General features: G+C 36.1%; 1 protein-coding gene across 11 annotated transcripts in view; it reads left to right on the top strand.

Annotated features, from left to right (window-relative positions):
* The window catches only part of KCNMA1 (potassium calcium-activated channel subfamily M alpha 1), a 423,839-nt gene that overhangs the window by 307,873 nt on the left and 92,506 nt on the right, over nucleotides 1–23,460 (top strand). For 5 of the 11 annotated variants that reach the window (XM_063405914.1, XM_063405912.1, XM_063405913.1 and 2 more), the window contains 3 exons: nucleotides 11,165–11,251; nucleotides 16,027–16,103; nucleotides 17,288–17,440. In XM_063405914.1, the coding sequence (XP_063261984.1) occupies nucleotides 11,165–11,251; nucleotides 16,027–16,103; nucleotides 17,288–17,440 (317 nt within the window). Of the gene's footprint in view, nucleotides 1–11,164; nucleotides 11,252–16,026; nucleotides 16,104–17,287; nucleotides 17,441–19,545; nucleotides 19,555–23,460 lie in introns of all 11 variants that reach the window. The other 6 variants (XM_063405920.1, XM_063405918.1, XM_063405919.1 and 3 more) reach the window with 3 other exon arrangements.

The raw sequence follows: 23,460 nt of genomic DNA, 5'->3' as shown, positions 1-23,460 counted from the left end.
TTTGGCCTTGAAATTACCAATTGACCATACGCTTTTGTCAACCAAAAAGAAAAAAAAAAATCATTGTTTTTAATACAAATTCACAGATGGGAAGTGCTTCATGCCTTTTTTTTTTTTTTGTGCAAAGGGGTTCTAAGAAACCTGATTGAACATTCCCATCTTCCATCAACTTGTTCATCAGTGTTTTAAACTATATTCATTTTTATGTAACAAAAATATTATAAATGTGCTCTGCAACATGAGGAGGGTCATATAATAAAAATATGACAATAATGTGTCTGAGAGGAATTTGATTTTCCTCTTTCAAAATTGTTGGTACTGATGTAGTAAACCTGCATTGATACATACTAGTTCATCTTCTTGGCCACTTTTAGTGGCCAAAGGGCACTTTAGAGGACAATTGCTTCTTCTCACAGGAGAACCAATTCTATCAATTGAACTCATTCTACAGTTTCTGGGGTTTTGAAAGTTTAATACTTAGTATTAACTTTCGTAATTTTTATTTATTAAAAGAATCTATAAAACCTCTGTTAGACATTTGACATGGGAAAAGCAGCGTTACAAATATTTATGAGTGTTTCCATGCCCAATAGTTGATTTTGCTGGATTCTACCATATGCTGTAAAATGAAATGTGAAGTGGTGTATATTCTATTGGATATCATTTTTGTTCAGACTATGCTGATTAAGAAATCCTTTTTTTTACTATCAGATTTTTTTGTGTTGTATTTAGCTCCTTTGGACTCTTAAAATAATTTTCCATTGAAAGTCCTCATTCTGCATTAGCTAAATGTAAAGCATTCTATTCTTCTGTCTATGAACAATTTAATCTCTTGCTAGAAAAAGGAAAAATATTATAGTAACAGGAGTGGAACAATTCACCAGATTTTGTGTCTTCAGTATTAAGAAAGACTCAGTTTCTGTTTTTCTCCTAAAAATTATTGGCCAATTTTATATTGCCATTACTTCAGTTGTCGTTTACTTGCATAAGTGCTAATATTGGAGTCTTTTGCAGTCATAACAGATTGTTCTTGGCTTCCATATCATTCTTTGCATTAACTTCAGTGGGAGTTGGATTGAGTTCTTAATCAAAAGGTGATGCAGAGGACCCCACAGAAAGTAAAACAGTGTGATACAATCATGTATTCCTTACTTAAAGCCACACAGGTAACAGTTTGCAATAATTATAGTAGGGAAGAAAGAGCCTAAAATTGCTGGAAGCAATACTAACAAAGGGATATTAACAGCTGGATTTGCTGAATAGGTATGTAACTAGAGGAGAGCATATAAGGTAGATAGTCCCATTTTCTTATAAAACCCTGATCCACAGTAATATCTGCTGATTTTATTAACCAGTGACAATTTTGAAGTCACTATTTGATCAGTCACAGAGCTCCCTGCAGCATATCTTTGCTGTTCTACTTGTTCCTGTGCTCTTCTACTCAAATATGTTAACTAGATATTTGTGGTTTTCTTATTCTTTAGTAAAACCACAAAGGTAATGCAACAAAACTTCAGTTTCTCACCTCCTAAGTACACTTGCATTTCCATGCATCTTACTAAATGAAAAGGTGGGGAATTAAAATTCTGTTAACTCTACTGAAGAGAATTTGAAATCAATAGTAACTAAAAATTATCAGAACTCTATCCAAGCTAATAGTGCTCTACAGATTAGTGGTAGCTGAGCTTCCTGCCTGCAGATGGTTTTTTCTTCTTTTTTCCCAACTACTAATAAACCTCCACATAACAGAAAGCATTCCTTGATAACAAGTTTTGTAAGTTTAGGTAGATAATTAATAACAATTGTGATTTTACAGGATTGCTTAAGAGCAGATATTCAAGCCTAAACATAAGTTATACAGTTGTAAATCTGATAAATGCATATTAGTTTTCATATAATGAGTAGAGTATCTAGAGGATGTTTATCTTTTTAGGCAACTGCTTCACATCAAGGTATCTTAAAGATTAATTTAAGAAAACCCATGATTAGATTTTTTAACCTTTGCATTTATATATTTGATAATGTTTAAGTTATTTCTCAGCTGTCAAAGAAATCTCTGAGTTTACAAAACTCAATTTCAAGTGTTTCTGACCAGCTACTAAAGTCTACACTCTAATAACTCCATCTCACAATATGAGTTAACCATTCCTTCATCTCTAATTGATTTCTGGGAATGTTAATAACCTGTGGTTAAGAACAGGAAGCACTTAATCGATTTTTTTGTCTCCCTGATGCAAGCCAAATACTATCACTTAAAAATGCTCTTTGCTCATTTGGAGAGGTTTTGCTTTTTTGTAGAAAAATGCAAAGGAAACATGGAGAACATGAACCTGAAAATATCTCAATGTTAAATATATAGCAAAAAGTTACTGTTCAAAATTTAGACATTCAGACTCCTCATTTGAAATCCCTTTTAGAGAGATTTCTGCCTTCCTTTTCCCCCTGTATTTTTAGTCTACATAACTAAGCAAGAAGGAAAGCCTAACCAGGATTCTTCCATCCTGCTCCCCATTTATGCTCCTCTTGTAAAATTTTCTCTTTGTCTATCCATATATTTGTTCTCATTCTCAGCAGAAAAACCTTTAAACCTTGAAGGCTTTTAAATGAAGGGTTTTTTTGCTTTTGCTTTGGTGTCAGTTGATTTCTTATCCAAGTGTTTGATTTGCAATTTTTTTCTTGTCGTTTGCAGAAGCCGAAAGCGGTATGCCCTCTTCGTTACCTTTCCTTCCAACCTCAATCCTACCTTCACTCCTTCTAACTTCAGGACTAATTCCTTGCCAAGAACACAGGAAGATAACATCTTTGTCTATCTTTCTCTGTATATACACACACATATATACCTATATATATTCATCTATCTATGTGTGTGTGTATATATATATCTGTGTGTATATTTATATATGAGCCCCCAATCTCAAAGAGGAGAGAGAGAACAGCATTTTGTCTCTCCAGTGTTTCTTGTGACTCACGCACTAACTTCTTTGCAGGAAGTACAAAATAAAGCAGAATTAGTTTTTTAGGCTTTTTTTTTCCCCTTTGTGGAGTCATTGGTGTATCAGATTGTTGCATTTGAAAAGCAGATTTTACTGTTAATATCTCCTGTCCTCATTTTAACTGTATCATGACGATGTATATTTCGTCCTTACCAGCCCTTGTGCTGCCACATTGTTTTCATATTCACACCTTCATTGATGTCCTTCTTTCCCCTGAGTCTTCCTTCAAAAAACGTCTTACAATAAAGTAGTTCATGTTCTCTTGCAGTCTCATCTTCCATTAACAACAACCAAATACCTGATTCTTTGCATTTTTGGTCCTGTTTTGAGTCCAGTTACCATAATACAGTACTCATTAAAGCTATTGCACTGTTTCAAAGAAATTGCCATGGATAGTTTGTATTATATGTCACCTTCATTTTAATGACTTTTATTAACTCATTCATGAAGATATTACTGAATGTATTTTTTCCCAGCTTTGGAGGTTTTTTTTGAGATGGCATGTTTTGCATTTTTTTTGCTGTACCATGCTGTGAGTCCCTCTCTAGTCTGCATTCTATCATGCTGCTGTTGGTTTGGATGAAGTAAATAAGGCATGCTCTTCCATATCCTTGTCTCTCCTCTTCTCTCTTACCCCAAGAGCTTTTTTTTTTTTCATAATTGCTTGTAGTAGTCTGTCTGACTGTCAGTCTGTCAGTGATGGTCTTTGGAGACCTGCTTTCATTGTCCAGACATTTCAATTTCCTTCTTCATTGTACTCTTCAAATTCTATTTTCCATGTCTGTTCTGTTGTGTATGTTGTCTGTGTTATATGTATTTAAGTTCTAGTCTTATCTTCCTACAGTTTCTGAGTAGATATGTAATAAGAGAGGTGGCTTCCTGTCAGTTTGGCATTATTGATATGATGCAACTGCAGAGAAGTTACTGCAACACTTAGCATCTCCAAGGATCTGCAGCTGTTGCACCTCTACTTTGCTTCTTGCTTTTAAGTATATCTTATCTTGTGGTGAAGGCATGTTAATGCTGGCATGATGAGCAATAAGAACAAGTGTTGTAACAAGTGAAGTTGCTTGCTCCCAGAATAAAGTATATTGTTCTGCATCACTGTACTTATAATTAATCCCTTCTGGAACCAGAAGAAATAATTCAATTGCTTCCAAGTGTATTGAGTTCACACTCACTGTTGAACTAGTTTGGACTATGCCCAAATAATATACCTCATGCACATCCTGTAGACCATGACTTAGTAGGTACTGTTGTAAAAAACTTAACTCCTGGGAGCAACCTTTTACATGCTTGTAGTAATTAAGCTTTAATATACTGTAGCATGTAATGTGCACTGTGTCTTTTGCCTTGTATTCTTTTTAGTGTCTTACTAGATTTTGCTGTATAGAGCAGTATGGATCTTTATGAATTAATGTCAGTGATACAGCCCAGAAGAAAGAAGTAATACTTATGAGTTACAATTAGTGTGAAAACTGGTATGTGCACAACTCCCACTATGAGATTTGTGCACCTACGCTCACACTCCACTTCAAAACATACCCTGAAGCAAAAAATATTATGTGCAACTACTTCTGTAGTTGGGAATGACCTGGTATGTTTTAAAAGGCCATTATGCTAATAGTGGTACTTTTTATCTGGGCATAGCATGAAACATTCAATAATAATAGGTGGTTTCGTTTAAAAGTGTGGTAGCTATATTAAGTAGTACCACATAATTTTGTTTAAGATAATGTATTCATAGTACTTAAACAATATTATATCTTCCTGATAACTAGATGATATTGCTACTGTTTGAGTTGCATGGGGAATGGTACAGTACATCTACCACAAGGTTTAAAACAGAATTGTTACAGCTTTTGTCATTTGTTTAGCCAAAATTTTGGTGTTTGTGTTTCATTTAATTCAACAATTGGTCTTTTCTTTTTCTTTAGAATAGGGTGATGGCAGTTGCATGAGTAGCCATATAGCTGAAAACAAACAAGCAAAAAAAAGAAGTAGGGTTACTTAATCAGAAAAGTTTCCTTGATGCAGGGATGAACTGTTCAATTGTTCTCTGATAATCACACATGACTTTATCAATCAAAATGTTAAATGTGTAATCTCCTGTTAATTATCCAGACTCAGTCCATAATTGCAAGGGAAGAGAGAGTCAATTCTTGAATGCATTAGAACTCAATCCTAAAGTAGATGAGATGAATTCCCACCTTTAGTGCTGTCTAAAATGTAAAGTTGAAAGTAAGACCAAACAGGAATAGTCTATAACGGAGGCATGGATAGGGAAAATCCTTAAAAGACCTCTCCTGGTCCCTGTCTCTATTAGTTTACCTTATCTGTGCTTTCAGCTTTTAGTCTTCATGTAGTGCTGCTAAAATGTAATTTCCCTTGCATATTTGCTGTGCTGTAGTTGCTGGGCATGTCCACATGCCTTTGTCAGCTCAGCTCAAGGACCTTCCCCACACGGTTTCATGTTAGTAAGATCCCTCTCCTGTTTTTCTCAGAGAAGGCTGACAGTCATGCACACCTGAGGGTCAGCCACTGAACTATGTCTAGACTAAGAGCTCGGGGTTCCATCCATTCACAACCTCAGCAGGAGTGGAAGCCTGCTCAGTTTCAAGCTATGCAAAGCAAATTGTGGAGCTGTGCCACTTAGCAAGTGGCCTACCAGTAAATACAAACTGCCTAATGGTGGGTCAGACTCTGACACTGACTGGTTGTTTTTCCCATGTAGTTTACTTTGCAGGTAGCTGAATATTCTAGAAAACTACAGGAAATGTTTTTCATCTCCTGCTCAAATCTGTTGTATGCTGATCAATTATTAGATGTAATGTTTTGAGTATTCTTGTAATATGAAAAGATATCAGCTTTCTAAGCTTTGTAATAGTGTTTTAGACCAAGAAACGTAATTTGAGGGAAATATGTTTGATTTTTGAAAGCAGGAGACAGAAATCACGTAGCAGCAGAAATGAGTAAAAAATAAATAGTCCTACCCCAAAGTGTCAGTTCACAAATTGTCTTACTGTTCAAGTCTCCACTTATTAGGCCCTCCATCAAATGTCTTTAAGTTCAAAAAAACATAGAAGATACACAATTAGTAATGAAAACCTTAGCTTACTTTTAGTGCTTTAAAGGAAGATATAATATGGTATGCTTTAGCTAGGTGAGAATATTGGTGCCTTGTGCAGTCAGTCATCTATGCACTATCAAAAAGGGTATTGAGCACCACTCATGTTCTAGAGTAGTTTCAGGTGGATAAGAATGGATGAACAGATATTTTCATGTATCTGTATTTTATTGAAGGTATTGAAGGTAGCATCTATACTTAAAACATCAGAAAGATCCGAAGCTATAAGTTGATCACAATTAACACACAATGAAAAACGTGGACAGATAACTGTTCTCCACTGTCATATGAAAGTCATCATGTCCTATCTGAAATTTTCATTGAACAATCTATGTAAAGAAAACCATAAACATTTGTCTAGAATTTGTGACCTCGTTTGAATTTTTATTTTTGAAACTGTGCATCTCAAATGTGCACTGTTTTCCATTTGTGTTTCACCTGCTTATATTTCTGTCAGTCTGGGAGCTCATTTTTAGCTGTGTAGATAATATTCATGATTCTTTCCTGTGCTTTAAGTGTTCACTGTCAGATTGGATGGAGCTTTGAACAATCTGTTCTAGTGAAAAGTACCCCTGACCATGACATGAGAGTTGTAAATGGATGAATTTAAAAGGTCTCTTCAAACATTAATCATTCTGTGATTCAGTCTGTAATTCCTAAGATTCCGACTGAATTCAAGGGTGATTTCCACATTTTCAGTGTGGGACATTGCTCTTAGATGCATGATCCTGCATGTAGTCACCAAGTGAATCTTCTTTAGCAAACGGGGTAACTTCTGCAGATAAGTGTTAAACACAGGTTTCCAGGGTGCATATTCTATTCCACAAGTGGCTTCCCAATTGTAATATTATCAAAAATATGGAACTGACTTCTCCTAAGTTTATGATGGTGAAGTACATTAAATTCCCGCTGAACGCATTAAATTACATTTAATTTACATGGCTTTAATTGCCATGTGTCCTAAATATTCTTGTGTGAAGGAGCAAGCGATCTCGTGAGCCCTGACATTAAAGGTTATGACCCTAGGACTGTATTTCTGGAACTGGATTCATTAAAGAAATTATGACTAAATGGTTTTGAGCTTGCTATTACTTGATTACTTTCTGAGGTAACCTAAACTAGAAATGTTATAAAATTACAAAGTTTGATCAAGATCTTACAAGCTTCTAAAGTACTTGTCCTTCTTGCTTGGTTTCATGAGTTGATTTAGGAGATAAAAAAATCAAATTGTGCTTTATGATGAAAAAATGTATTTTGAAAAATCAGTGTCATTTTCAGTAATATTTTTCTGATGTGTGGCACAGAATGCTTATGGAGTAGCTATATATATTGCTATTAAACCTCTTGAGTTTCTGTCCTTTTTTCCCTTTTCCTTTGCAGCCTTGGAGATAGATAAAAATGAGACATTATCTGAAGCTGTCTCTTAAAGCTCTTATTTAGTTTGCCATGTACTTACATTCTCAGCTGTGGGGATATATATGCATATTTTCATATTAAAAAAACACACGCATCTCTAAGTAACAGATGATGATGCATTTTTCTTGGAATACTCAGAAGATTGTTTTGTTTTTCTTTGTGCTGTTTGTTCCCTATATTTATTTTAATTCAAAACATTTCCCTTGCTGTATACATTAGAGTGAGTGCTTATCAAAGCATCACTTCAGCTAGTGACACTATAGGTGTCCTAAGAAATAATTCAGTTGCAGCTTTAATAAGCAATATATTTCATATATCCATACATCTCAGTAGAAATTGTTCATGATTTTACTCTGGTTATATATCAGTGTGTATATAAGCCCAAAGCTTTATGAGCTTTTGCTGTAACTCTTAGCAAATAGCAGTGATGGGGCAAATTAATTTTCATTTCCAACAGAAGATTTTGCTGCTGGGGTCATACTGCATTAACTGCGATCACATCTATATTTCGTGGTTATAAATACATTGTATTTGTGAAAAGAGGCATATGTGAATGAAGTATAAGATCTGACAAAAATAAAGTCTGTACACTGACCCATGTGAATTGATTTGATGTGTCTCAGAAAACCTTGAGATACAAAATCATGCTCACAATACCTTGCATCATAAATGAAGCCAGTTACGTCCAATTTAAGGCTATGTTCCATGCATCTCAAAAAACTGCTTCATTTGCTTATTGCTTCATCAAAATTTAAGTTTTGTTATGAGAAGTGAACATTTATAGATCTAGTGATTACCTCAGTTTGTGGAGTTTGGGTTCTTGAGGTTTGGGTAGGATTTTTTTCCTCTTTGGTATGGTTTGTCTATATCCAAGAATTGTATTGAGGGAAAAAACCAAACTGGATCTATGTAAAGAAGTGTGTTCATGTTTTCACTGAAAAGCTGTAACACTTATGGGACTTAAGAATCAAGTAAGGAAATAAAAAGTATTTTTCGGATAGAGCAGTACCCATTCGTGCCTAAGAAAAACAATCAACCCCAACTATACTACAAGACCTTTCATATTTTATAAGGAAGGGTATAATAAAGATGAGATGAGATTAGCCTCTATAGAAGATTTTTTAAGTGTAGCAGCTAAATTCTCAGTGTAATAGCAGGTTACTACATACTAGCAGGCGAGGATGGAGGAGGAAAGGTGGAGACTAAGATGGCCAGTACAGCACTCTGCAGGTGCTACTAAGTACTTTGTGGGCTCAGGTGACAAGAGCTTGTGCAGGAAAGCTAAATTTTCCAAGCTGTTTTTGACCTGAGTGACAGGTTTAATGTGAAGAAGTTCTTATGTGATTCTTTTTTTTTTTTTTTCCCTTCCTATTTTATTCCATCTTAAACCTGTGAAAATACATTTTAAAACTTCATAAGGTAGTTTTCGTTGCACCTGCAGTCATTAGGCCCAATTCACTAAAAAGGAAATACTAGATATGACACTAGATGGTACTAGTTGATGATGGGTGATACTAGTTTAGCTGTGTAACTTTTTTTTGTCCCATTCATCTGTGTGCATAATACAGGTGTTATTTGTACCATCACGTTTCATTTTTTGCAAATATTAGGAAAGTGTGCTGTGGAGATGAACCTGCTTTCTGTGGTGATACCTTCCAGTGCCCATAGTTCTCCCCGACTTTTTATTTGTTGCAAAGCTTGAAACTGAATGAAGGAAAGGGAAGGATATCTGGGTAGATGCTTTCTTTGAGATTTAATTTCTGTTCTAGCCTCTGACACAGGCTGTCTGTGTCAGAATGAGATGATAATTTAAACCAAACTTTTTGCAGCTCATCTCTGATTAAGTATATTTAATATTTTGGGAATCAAGAGGCTGGGCTTTTGGAAATGCTGAGTATTCCCACAGCAAAGGTTCCTAGGAAGTGTACATGGAGCTGTGCAATGCTAAACCCTTAGAAAGAGCTGGCCTGTAGGCATCCCAAATTAATAAGAGCTATATCTCATAGTGACCTAATCTCTTCTCTGTAAAATAGGGTAATGCTCTATCTTCATTCTTCCTGTAAAAGAAATTACGTGTTTGTGAATCTTCTGCATGCTGTAGTGATGAACATTGCAGAAAAACACACAAGAAAAATATGATCCTGATTTTAAAGAGAGATAAATTACATGAAGCCATGCCTGAAGTAATGGCAGTAAAACGCCACTGAATGAAGTTTCAGATTGTAAGAAGGAAGGAGTTTGTGGGTATTAAATTGAACTGTATCATAAGATTTACATAATAGGGGCTGAAATGTGACTTCATGATCAACCTTTTACTTCTGAACTCAAGCACTTTATTTTGTGGCCTGCATATTCTTGTCATAGGGCCTTGCAGGCATGTGGAATTACACAAAACAATGTGCACATTATTAATCTTTCAGATATATTATGTTGTCATACTAATTTATTCCTAATGTGTAGAGAATAAAAAACATATTGAATAAGAGATGTACTGAGATCCATTTTCCCTCCTAACAATAGCATGAGAGACTTTGGACCTTCAAATTTTAATAATGTATGTCTGTTCAGCATTGTGCTTTATTTATTTTTGTGTGTATGTACTTCCCTAAAATCAATTTTTGCTAGATGGACGAGTGTTTAAATTCCTGCTAGTCTTGATTTACTCTAAATTGCATATGCACACCATTACTGTATTTTGAGTTAGAAAAGCTAAACTTTAACGAAAAACAAAAAAGAGAAAACTTTTGAAAAGCTATATTAAGTTTTAGAGAGTCAAAAGATAAGATGTATTACACATGAATAAGACTAACTGGAGAATATATTTATATTTATCTGTATATTCATATTTAGCTGGGTACTTTGGAAAACGCCTTACCTAAAGTCTAGAGTTAAATTATTATGAAAATAAGATATTTCACAGACGTGGAGTACCTCACTTGTTGATACCAGTTTCTTTGTCAAAGCTGGCTGAGGCTCTTCTGTCATGGTGGTTGGGTTATTTTTGTTCTTTCATGGCTGCACAGCAGTGTTTTAAAAATTTTCTATTCATTTTATGTTTTTTCAGCTGTCGTGACTGGTTGTCTTGTACCATTCCCCTTGAGTGTATGTGTGCATTTATTATTTTAAACAATAACATTGTATGTCCAGATAGGGGTCCCATTAACTTTCTATTTCACTAGAAATGGGCAAAAATTTGCATCAAAGGCTTTAGTTTCATAAGTGATTTTTTTGTTGTTATTGAGTGGTGGTTGATGGTTCTTTCCTTTTCACCGTATTGTGAATTTCTCACCACTTTGCATGACAGAGCAAGCAAACAGAAATGCTCAGCTTCACACTTCACGTTTCTGAGAGGATTTTGTGTAGTCTAAAGCAAAAAGCTAAGACAGCAGATGTAAGCACTTAGATAATGTGATTATAACAGAGGCATTGACTGTCTCAAACTAAAGTTTTGTAAAAAGCATGTGAAACTGTTATTTGATTGGAAATATCAAGGAAGAATGGCTTAAAATTTCCTTTCATAACTAGTGGGTCCCCTATAACTAAATCAAATAAAGCTAATTTGGAAGAATCAGTTAAAATTAATATAAACTTATTCTTTTGTTGGTTTTGTTCTTGTTTTGCTGAGCAGTATATTAATCAATCCTGGAAACCACGTCAAGATTCAAGAAGGTACCTTAGGATTCTTCATTGCAAGTGATGCCAAAGAAGTAAAAAGGTAACTAGTATATTTTTATCTTTGAATAGGGACAAATATATTTAATTACAGGTTTTTTTCTTTACATGTAAATGCTTCACCTAATTTTCATTATTATGTGTTTTAAAATTCTGAGGGATGGTTGAGTTGTTACTCTTGAACCACCTATGTGCATTTAGTTTTCCTAAGTGTTGTCCTAAATATCAAAGAAATTAAATTTGCAGCAGATAGGAAAAGAAAGAGTCTGGGTTTTTGAGTCCTCCTAGAAAATGTGCAATATTTTAATTTGTTCTTTCTATACTTATTGTGTCTCAGAGGAATTACTGTGAAAGAGGGGGACAGGGATTACAGCTCTGCTAGTTTTGGATTTAGAGTTCTTATCTACACAGACTTTAGCAAAGTCTTGCTGCGAGTTAGCTGCTGTGTTCATTCTGTAATTGCATTAGCAAAATAATATTTGTGTTCCTGTCATTTTTCTTTAATGCAACTACGATTCTATGGCCTTATAATAATAAATCAAACTACAAAAGTGCATTGTATCCGTTGCAGACAACTTCAGAGGCTCAATGTACCTGGCTGTACTAGATTTGGGATGAATGAAAAGGTCCTCAATTTGTGTTGAGGACCAAATGCATGTACTCTTGTTTGTTAGGATTATAGTATGCTTGGAAGGAACAAAAGAGCAATGTGATAAAAGAATTTTTCAAAGAAAAATATTCAATGCCCCTATGATTTAAAAAAATTAAGAAGAAAAAGAATAGTTGGAGCTGAGTTCTTCCTCATAATTTGTACCTTTGTTATGAGTCATGCAGTCAGATTTTTACTGATCTTCTCCATGAGTTGCATTTTTTAACTAAATCCTATACTTAAAATGATAGTGTTCAAATGATACCCTTTATAAAGTTCCAACCGTTTAGGATTAAATATAGTAAAACAATACCTAACCATGCACACTTGCTATGAATATTTAAAGAAAGTCAAATCACCAAAACAATGAAATTAGAAAACTTAAATTCTATTTTTCCTGAAAGAGCTGAGATAGTTTTATCTAGGTGGAACCCCCAGAGCAGGGCAGCAGTGCTGCTGTCCTGTCACATCTCCAGCACCATCTCTGGAGCGTGTGCATCCTGCACTGCCCCAGGGGCTCTGCCTTGCAGCATGCAGATCTCTTCCTCTCTGCTGCGTTTCTCCAGTGGAATTTAGGGAGCTGTCTTCACACTGCTTTACTGAGCTGCTAGTTTTCTTTCATTTATAAGGCATTTTACACTCTCCAATGAACTTTTTCTCAGATTGTAAGTCAAATGGCATAGTATTTTAACTGCTAAGGTTGTGGAGAAGTTAACTCTTATTAAGGAGTTTAGACAAATTTTTCACATCATTCATCTACCACGTTTTGTTTGATAGTGAGCATGAAACAAGATTTCCAATTCTGCCTTGGTTTTGGCAGAAGGTTTTGTTTAGAAATATCCTGCCTCCCTTGCCACATTTCTTAGCTGCTCTGTGCAAAGCAAATGGTTGTCAGATGTGTTTCAGCTAACAAAACCAATTATGAAAAGTGTTAATTTCACCCTTTGAGCTGTGAATCAGAGTCAGAAATATGTTCTAAAATTGAGGTCTTTTGGAGGGGAAAAAATGATTTTTTAATAAAGCATAATTAAACATGTTTTATACCTGAAATGCAAATTAAGTTATTCTGGCTTTGTTAGTGAAGACATTTCAGCTCTCTTAAGCTAAAGTTATTCATTTATATATCTCACAATGAAATATAAAATACAGTGTTCAATTACTCTTTCTGTTGGAATCACTTTTCCATTTTTAGAATAGTTTCCCATAAGAAGCAATTATACCTACAAACAATTATGCCTAGGTAAATAGCTTCACATAAAATGTTGACTGTTTAAATATAATACAAGCTACATGAATTGCATCTTCATTATTCTTCATTCATTTATATGTTAGCACTAGCATCAGAAATCCACATTCTTCAAATCCACTTAATTTACCCCAATGATGTAGAATAATTTTATTACAGCAATCACTTCAGGTGATTATTCTTTGGACATAAGGTTGAAGGTACCCTTTAGGACAATTGTCCTGCAGTAAACTTTATGAACATGATCTCTAGGAATGACCAATATCCAGTTCCTGCTATGAAGATTTTGTGAGGGAGTATTTGTGATAGTTGATTCTTGTTTAATAAAGGGACTTTACAGCTGGACTGGAGAGAAATTGTAAAAATTTGAGGCAGTTTTCTCCTCCTGGCTTACATTTTGACATTGACTCATGGTTTGAAAAACATTTTCTTCTCATTTCCTTGGAAGTAGTTTATTTTCCTTTTGGTGGAATGTGAATATCTTGAAGACCAGAAACTTTCTGCAGCAAAGTATACATGCTCAGAGAAGACATTTTCCTTTCACATTTTGCATCTTGGAAATACTGAGGCAGTTTCACAGCCTGAAAGAATAATCTTCCTGGAGGTTTCTTAGCGAAATATAGCATGCTATGTGTGGGACTCACATATTCCATTGGTAGCTTCATGCTATATTGCTTTTAGAAATGTTAACAGCCTTCAGTGAGGTCTCCCTACAATTTCTATTTGTATTTGAGTAAATATGAAGCATTGATGTGGTTCATCTCTTGTATGCTAGACCTGCTATCTTTTCTCCTGATGGGTCACTTAACTACCAGTACAATTCCACCTGCAGTGGCCATGCTGTAGTTAATCTAGAAGAAATAGTGGTGATCATCCTGGCTGCAGGGCCAAAGGCTGTGTTTAATCAGAGACTGTGCATTAATTTTGGTTTGGGTTTGGTTTTTTTCATATTTTGGATTGTAGATTGTTTTGTTTCAGTGGCCTCCCAGCTGTTGTAGCAATCTAATGATCTCAGTGTCAGCAAAATATATGGCTGGTTGCAACATGGGGCTTTGTCTCTTACTGCCAAATTGTATTGAGAAATATTCAATAAGGGGGGGTAATAAAGATAGGCAGGGAGCTGACCTATCCTGAGTATAGGCAAGTGCAGGGAAAATTCATCAGGTTAAAAAGTATGTTTCATTTGCTGTGCCAGCAAGAATCCTGGTACACTGTAATTGTCCTGCTAGAGTCCAGCGGGGTGAGCTTCATGAAATGTGTCATGGCAGCCTTACATGGCAGTAGACTTGGCAGTCATGATTGAGCTCTCCTGTGGGCAGTCTGATGCATATTTATTAAATCAGAAATTTTAGAAAATCCTATATCAAGTGAAAAGTTCATCCTTTTTCATTTCCTTATTTCTCCTTGTCCTGGCATGGGGTATCCACAGCTTCCCTGTGCACCCTGTTCCGGTGTCTCACCACCCTCATAGACGAGATCTTTTTCCTAATATCTAATCTAAATATACCCTCTTTCAGTGTAAACTCATTCCCCCTTGTCCTGTTTCTACGTGCCCTTGTAAATACTCATCCCTCTTACCTGTAAGTTCTCTTCAAGTATGAAAAGGCCACACTTGGGTGACCCAGAAGCCTACTCTCGTCCAGGCTGAACAATCCCAGTTCTCTGAGCCCTTCCTTGCAGGAGAGGCGCTCCATCTCACTAACCATCCTGGGGGCCTCCTCTGGACTCACCCCAGCAGGTCCCTGTCCCTGTCCTTCCTGTGCTGTACCCCAGAGCTGGATGCTGTGTTCCATGTGGGTCTCACCAGAGTGGAGCAGGGGGACAGAGTCCCCTCCCTTGTCCTGCTGCCCACGGGGCTTTGGATTCAGCCCAGGACAGGTTTGGCTTTCTGGGCTGTGAGTGCACTTTGCTGGTTCATGTTCAGCCTCTCATCCACCAGCACCTGCTCTGCACCTCCTGTCTTTCAGGTGTGGCAGCACCACCACTCAGCTTGGTGTCATTTGAAAATTTGCTGAGGGTGCACTTGATATCTCTGTTTGTGTCATTAATGAAGGTATTAAATAACACTGGTAACAATACAGAACCCTGAAGGACACCACTAGTTATTAGTGCCTGGTGGGACTCTGAGCCATTGACCACTACCCTCTGGATGTGACCATCCAGCCAGTTCCTAATCCACCTATGGAATCCATCACTCCAATTTGGAGAGAAGGATGTTGTGGGAGACCATGTCAAAGGCTTTACAGAAGTCTGGATAAATGACATCTGTAGTGCTTCCCTTTGTACTGCTTTAGTCACTCCGTCATAGAAAGCCACTGGTTGCTCAGGCAGGATTTTCCCTTGGAGAAGCCCTGCTGGCTGTCTTGAATGACCTCCCCATCCTCATGTGCCCCAGCACAGCTTCTGGGAGGATGTGATCCATGGTCTTTCCAGGCACAGAGGTGTTCCCAGGCTCATCATTTCTACCCTTATTAAAGATCAACATACAATGTCGGTCACACAGTAATGATCAAAAGTACAACCTGAAAAATTGGCACAGGGTGCTAGACAGTCTTTAAAAAAATCTCCTTGGTAGAGCTGATAAGAACAAAAAAATTCTTTTTTTGTGAGAAAGTTCATTGGGTGCTCTTTTTTCTAAGATGAAAATCAAATGAACTAATACATTGTGGCATAATTATCATACATTCTTCCTATCTTCAAATAAAAGTATATTAAAAGAAATACTAATTTGGAGCCTTACGTTTGAAATTAATGGTCTTGCAGCAAGTATTTCCTACTGTAGATGTCCAAACATTTTCAGAGATTAAAGGAATTTAGCACTGATGCGTTTCGTTAATTGGTCACTGCAACAAGAGGAAATATGGGACTAATTTCATTGGTATGGATTAAGAAATGTGTCAGTTTTTCCATTCTGTCTCTCCAGGGCATATTTTTACTGCAAGGCCTGTCATGATGATATCACGGATCCCAAAAGGATAAAAAAATGTGGCTGCAAACGGCGTAAGTAATATTTTTATCCCTCCCTTCTTCTCCTTTTCATGAACTGTTCAGCCCTGAAGAATACCTGTACATGCATTTACACGTTTTACACAGTGGTGCAGAAAAGCTAAGAAATAAATGCACGGCAACACAGTAAGTGCTATTTGGGTTTCTGAAGGCCATATGCTTTTATTACATTCCACACAACTCACACCTATGTCTTCATTAAAAAGTAAGTTAAAGTCAAAGCTAACAAAAACTGAAGAATTAAGTAAAGCTATATATAGCAGTGGAGGTTTCTGAGTTAAGAATTAGCCAACAGTGAAGTTTTTTTCTCATTCAGAACATGCAGAAATTCAGTAATTTCAACAGTTTTCTGTAAAGTAAAGAACTTCTGTCTGTCTTGGTGAACCTGATTCTGCAAAAGAAGAAACTAGGGAATTATATTTTATCATACAGGTATTGAAATAAATTTTTGTTGAAATAAATTAACAGTTTTAGTGGAGGAAAGGTTTGTCTGGAAGAAATCAAAAATTAGTGCCTCTTATATATATCCTTTTAGCTGTAATTCTAATATTAGGTTTAGTTAAGTTCTTAAACTGTTTGGACAGTTTGTCATGAAGAAATAATTAAGTTTCTGAATGGAGATTAGACTTTGCATCTGAATTTCTATAACTATGTAGCAATCAGCATTTTACCCATATACATTGAAAGGACCTTTTTCAGGAGCCATCACAACCACACCTCAACCAAAGATGTGTTTGACCCATGCACATTTGTAATACCGATCACAAAATTATTTAGGAATCAAATTCTCATTGAATTTATATATATTTATGTGCATTCCATGGTATTCTGCCATGAAAAAGATCATTCAGTTCAAAAGTACTGATTAGGTAATTGAAAGACCTCAGAAGAATATGATCATGCCTATTTAACTTTTAAAAGGGAAAAAGCTCTCTTATTTATAGCTTGAGTCTGCATTATCAGTGCACTATTATAGAGGATGACAGAAAGCCTAAGCTGAACATTCTCTGCCTTTTGGAGTACCTGAAATGGATGAACTCTTGAAGATCATTTTGAAAAGAAAAAAAATTATCACTGGAGATTTTTTTTAAAAACTCCAAAACACCAAGAGTGTGGAACAATAGTGTGATAGGGAAAAAGCAGCTGGAACTGACAGGAAATGGTATTTATCTTCCCAGTAGCCACAAGGAGAGCAAAGCACATGGAAAGCATGCCTGATGTGGAAGGAATGTATGCCTTGCCTAACATATTGGAAAAAAATTGTTCAAGAACAGTTTATCCATGTGAGAATGTGACCTTTGAACTGCTGCCAAAGCCAATGAGTCTGCTGAGTAAGTTCTGGTGAAGCCAGTTGCAGATGCCTCAGGGTGCCTGTAACTCTCAAACGAAATCTTTTTTCTAAATTACTCAACACTTGAAGAGAAATATGTTACCTGCTTAATTTTATCTGGTTCTGTCAGAAAAAAAAACAAACCCACAACAAAAACTATTTTTATTTTCTTCTCTACTCCTTCTTCACACGGTGTATGCTTTTTAAACATGTCCTGCTTAAAAAAAGAATAAATCCAAAAGATGTCTAATTTTAATGTGAGAACTACACTTTTCATCATCATCTTTTACAAGATAGGAATCAGAAACTCACATTATAAAGGTTAAGGAGCCCTTTATTATACATCAATGAGAATTAAGGTAACTCTCAGTATTATGACCCAGCCAACACAATGGATATGACCAGCAGAAAGGCCATGGAGAGGCAAGAGTAGCAGCTTCTGTAAGTAGCAGTCGGAAGGGTTACAAATGGCATGGTCACACATATCACTCCAATAAATGAAAGGGTGTCGGGCAGATGAGCAAACAAAATGATGGAGTTAGTGAGACAGAAGAAGGAGATGGCTGTTAGAGCTGGTGCAGTAAGCACTGAACACTAAGGAGGGAATCCTCTGAGACAGGTGAAAAACAATGGTCAGTGAGAATAAAACCTTAACTCTCGCTTTCATCATCTCCCTTCTCCTCAATCTGCCCTCTCTCCTCTTGTTTCTTAGACACACCAGGGGTCACAGATACCATGATAGCAGGCAGCCTGTAGTAGAGCTGAGAACAGCTTTCAGTGAGGAGCATGCTCACAAGTCTTAGAAATAACACGACTACTTTGCTTTTAAAGAGCTACCAGTCAGCAGAAAAAAATGAAATGACAAATTTCCTTAGTAATTAGTGATTTTTGTTTCTCAAATTTTGTTGACAATTTTGAAATTCCTATTACGGGACCTGGGTTTTGGGGTTGGGTTTGTTTGTAAGGTAAGTCTTTAGTGCAGTCTGTTAGTCATGTAAAATGTTTTAGCTTCCAAATCACTAATCGCTTTTGAAAAAGCTTAGATATGTTATCCATCTGTAAATGATGCAAATATTTGGTCTTAAAAATGCAATTCTAACCAAAACAAAACACAAATTGAGAAGGATTTTCCCTGTTACGTTAGGAAACTCAACTGCTCTGTCAGCATGTAATACGTCACTATGCCAATTTGATTTTTGATGCTGCATAAACACACATCTATGTGACAAATACATGCTTTAATGAGCAAGTGACATAGTAATTAGAGGCAGCTGAATGTGGAAAATATGTGAGATAAAAGGAAAGGTTGTATGTAAAAATACTGACACGTTCAGGTGAATTAAGTGTGAAAGAATATCTTTACATGGAAAATTTAATTATGGTGGCTCTAATTAATACAGCTTCCTATGATGCTTAAAACCCACATTCTGTAATAATGCATCTGAGGTTGCACTTCAATTGAGATACTTTCTGAACATTAGCTTGGGATATTGTTGGGGTCTAAATGTGAGTCTGACCTATTTCTCCAAATTTGTTAGGCCTAATATCAATAATTCAGGGCAGATCAGTACATTTCTACAAGGCAAAGGGGATAATTCATGTAATCCTGATTTTCTTTTGCAGTTTCTTTGCCATCCCTTTCTCCTTACCCATCCCACTCCCTAAATAACACACAAATGGTGATGGCATATTGTCCGAAGAAATACTTGTGTGGAAATTTTATTTGCAGACTGCTAATTTTTTTTATGTTTTCAATCTCTTTCCTGTTTCATTTAACTGTAGTTTTTGCAGCAAGAGGCCAAATATATGTATATATTTATATAAAAAGCAACCACGTTGGGATGAAATCTCTAAACTGGATGACCTATTCCTCCTGTTTCTTTAATTTTGTGCAACAACTATGGTCTAATTCTCTATATATTTTTTCCAGTGACAGTGCTTGCTGTGAACGGTGGGGGTTGAACCCCAGAGGGAACAAATCATGTGTACATGGATGTGTTTGAAGGAATTTCTTGTAATCGATGACAATTGACAAACTTTTGATTTATTTTTCCTCTTGCTGCCTTGGAACACGGCCCCTACTATATTTTAACTGCACACTGATAGTGATCTATTGTGAGTAAAAATGGGTTCCCTGTAGCCCATAGTACGGTCCAACCTGTCTTTCTCTAGCAGAGAGTATTTTTGTTCAGTATTTTGGTTCTTTTCTTTATTTATGTTGCATGTAGCAGTGCCGTCATACCCACAAGTTTCTCATCGTTTACACCAATGGAGGTTAGGGTGACATTGAAGAAAATACAGCAGTTTCCCCTTCTTCCACCTATTTGCCCCTTTTCTCCACAAGCGTATTTTTTGACCCTAAATGAAAATGAGATCTTGGCAATAGTATTTCCTTTAAATTATTCTAGAGATCGCTCATGAATTTTTAGGGATATTGGTTAGGCTGGGGTTATTGCTCTATAGTCCTCTTTGCCTGGTTAAATACTATTGAATTGTCAGGTCCCTGTTTAGTTTTTCGGTGCTTTGTCCATTCCATTGCACAGCTGACACAAAGAGTAGCACAGCAGTCTTTTACTGTCCTTATCTAACTTTTTTCGTCCCAGTGACAGAAAAAAAAACTTACAGGGGAAAGCCAGACAATGAATTAGAAGTGTGGTTTTTAATGTATAAACCCAGAGATATCTTCAACAAGAAACAAGCTGCAGTGATTATTTTTCTGAGCTTGCTGGCTTTGACATTACTTACATAAGTAGACACATACTGACTTTTCAGGACCATAGCTGTAAAATCTTACAGTATTATATATAGAATATGAACTTTATGGACCACTTCATGTCAATCCAAGTCAAACCACTTAAAAGCCTACAGAATGTATGAAGGCTCTCATCAGCCACTTTGTGTGTACACTTATGGTAAATACAGCATTTGGGACATGGAAAGAATTTGCTGCTTAGAAATACAAGTGCTGCAGAGGAATGTACTGGTCATAGGGCAGTGTTGGGATTATATGGGCTTGTTCTTTCAAAGAGCAAGGGGGATCGAGTATCTCATGGCTGCAGTGCCAGACTGAGGCTGTAACTTCACTGCAGCTATTCTAAGTAAAGGAGGCCATGGAACTTGAACCTTTTACCAGATATTCTAAATTTATTGTGTGAAAACGCTTCAGGTCTTAATCAGAATGGAGATATTTTTCCCCTCTCAGCTCTACACTCTGTAGGATCATGCAAAGAATCAAAGAATAATTTGTGCTCTTGATGAAATTGTGGCCTTCTTGAAATTATAGTGGCCAGCATTATGATTATCATTATTTACTATTTATTTTATTGTGGTGCCTGCAAACTACGCTAAGGGATTGATATCTTGTTGTGGAAGAAAATATTCAAGGAGAAATCAGAAATTTCTCCAAACATGTATTTTTAACTAATAGAATGACATGGCAGAAAGATGAAGCAGCAGGAAAAAGCATATTGTGAAACAGATCAGAATGATAAGAATCAACAGTAAAACAAACAGTAAAACAATAAATAAATAAATTTCTGTGGATGAAATGGCAAGTCCTCTTGACTTTGAGGCAAAATACTGGAAGTAATCTGTATTTATCTGAAGCAATGTGTTTATTTAAAATATGTTCTTATGTTGAAACCTTTCTGAACTAAAGAAATTTGTTTAAATGGTAATAAATAAGTAAAGGAGTTCTTCATGCTATGAAAGAACTACAAAAGAAAAGCTCATGTAGTTTTGCTTTTTTTTTCCATTTTCCCAATAGCTTGTTTAGAAATGCAGTTTGCTTTGAGAGTACACTGGCTGAGAGTCTTCTGTAAGGTAATGAAGGAAAAGTCATGATCAGATTTGAAAATTAAAATGAATTGGTCTATAAATGTGCCATTACATCAAAACCTGTGAGTCACTCTTATATCTATTAAAATAGGGCAAGATGTCCACTCAAATCCCCTGCTGTTTTTAAAGTTCTGTCATAGAGCAGCACCATGTGAATTGGAGCTAACAAGTTGTCTTTGATGGCAAAAATTGCAAGAGTGAACAATCTCAGTCGCTAGTCTTAAAGTCTTCTTGTAAAAATTTAATAACGGAGGGATAGATTTGCCTGTTGAGTTAAGGTTAATAAATTCTCACCACCAGTTAAAGGTATGCTGCTGTATTTTTCAGGAAACTGAAACTGTGCTGGGGGCAGTCCTGTCTGTGTTTCAGTCCCATGGTGCTAACCAGCATTGCTGGCAGGCGATCGCACCGCTCTGCTCGCCCTTCAATGCTGAGGATTTTCCACTCATAGTTTGGATCATGGGAACTCGATGAATTGAAATAACACTGTGCATTTCAATTCTGAAGTGTTTTGGGACCTTTTTACACCATTCTGTGGTCAGGAAGCCTCCCGCTCCTGCTCCTAAGCAGCTGCTAGCTGAGGGAGATCCACTAGATGTCCTCGGAGCTCCACTCTGGCTGCGCTGAGCGCAGGGAAAGCGCCGCAGTGACGGGAGCAGCACCAGGATGGGTACAGCCTATGGTTACAAAAAATCAGCAAAAAAGAAGGAATACTTTGTTCTGCTTTCTTTAAAGGAAAAAAAAAAAAAGAAAAGAAAAAGGAAAAAAAAAAAAAAAAAGGAGCTGTTCCTTGACATTTTAGGTAGAGAATAATCTGCAGTTTCCTTTGCTTATTTTTGCAGCTGGAAATATTTCCCATTACTGTTAGTGAACTCTAAGTAACACTTCAGATCCAGACAATCTACACATTTTAACTGTACTTTTTGAGTTCAGAAAGTAAGGTATGGTGAGAAGGTTAGACATCTGGGGAAATATTCCTTCTTTTATAGAATGGAAGGCTACTGCCTTCTGTGAAAAATTGCATCCAAAATTTTCTAGAATTATATATTTACTTTATAAATAATTGAAAGAAACTTTGCTCTCCTTTTGCTCTTAATGAGTAGTTCATATGTGCCTTGCTTTTTAAATTATTTAAGCAGTCTTAACTTAATGTCCATAAAAACTTCCCCTGATACTTGTACTGATTAGTTTTACAAATGTTGTGTGATTGTCATCATATTAAGTAGAAGGATCTGTTCGGGTTTTTTTGTTTTTTGGTTTTTTTTGCTATTTATTATACAACTGAAAATAGGGAAGTAGTTTCCTTTATGCCCCAACTTTTGTTTTCACCAGTATCGAATTACAATTCTATTCAACATTTATAACACATCTAGGAATAGAAATCAGTTGATTCTTAGGCAGGTACTACAGGTGTCAAATAAATTTAACACACACCCAGAGGCTGTTCTTAAGGTCCCCCTGTCTCTTTGATGATTCCCATTTTCTGTTAATGTTTATGGAAGTTTTATAGAAATGTATATGTGTGGCTGAACCATTTAAAATCATTTCTGTCTTGTCTTTGACCTTGTCATTAGTCATCCCTACTAAAAATGTGTGTTTTGTTTTATTTAAAATAAGTATTGTATTTGGTGTGAGTGTAACTGACTGTATAAAAGGAATGAAGAGTAACAGCATGTTTTCTTTCCAAAAGTTATTGCTCTGATATGCAGTTGCTTATATACTGGTTAAAACCCTTATGGCAAGTCCTTTCTGCTACTTATATTTCCAGGTCCAAGCCTGTTTCCTGCATGTTAATGATGTGAAATATTCAAATGATGCATGATCTCCAGAAGAACTGACAGTAATAGTTAAAAACAGTCCCTGAAGGGCATTGCTTTTGAGAAACGCCATCGTGTCCTTCCCCTATTGAAGAGAAGGCCTTAAATTTCCAACTTTATTGGTTTAAGTCTGATGAAAATGATACAAAAAGTTTTCCTTCCCAGGCTTCTTTGCCCCTAAGGATTATTTCATTTTAATTTTCATAAATGTGTCCTATCGTATTATTGACTGCTGACAAGATATGGCCAGAAGTAAATGAAAACCAGGGACTGTTACTAACCAACAACATAGCAGTTGAGAATTTCTGAGCAGTGTGTTTTGCTACAGTGTTTGATTAGAAAAAGTCCTTCAAAACAGCTATAATTA

Source organism: Prinia subflava, chromosome 9 (genome assembly GCF_021018805.1).
Source record: "Prinia subflava isolate CZ2003 ecotype Zambia chromosome 9, Cam_Psub_1.2, whole genome shotgun sequence".
In the NCBI taxonomy this organism is placed as follows: domain Eukaryota; kingdom Metazoa; phylum Chordata; class Aves; order Passeriformes; family Cisticolidae; genus Prinia; species Prinia subflava.
This window is presented reverse-complemented; position numbering and strand designations above follow the sequence as displayed.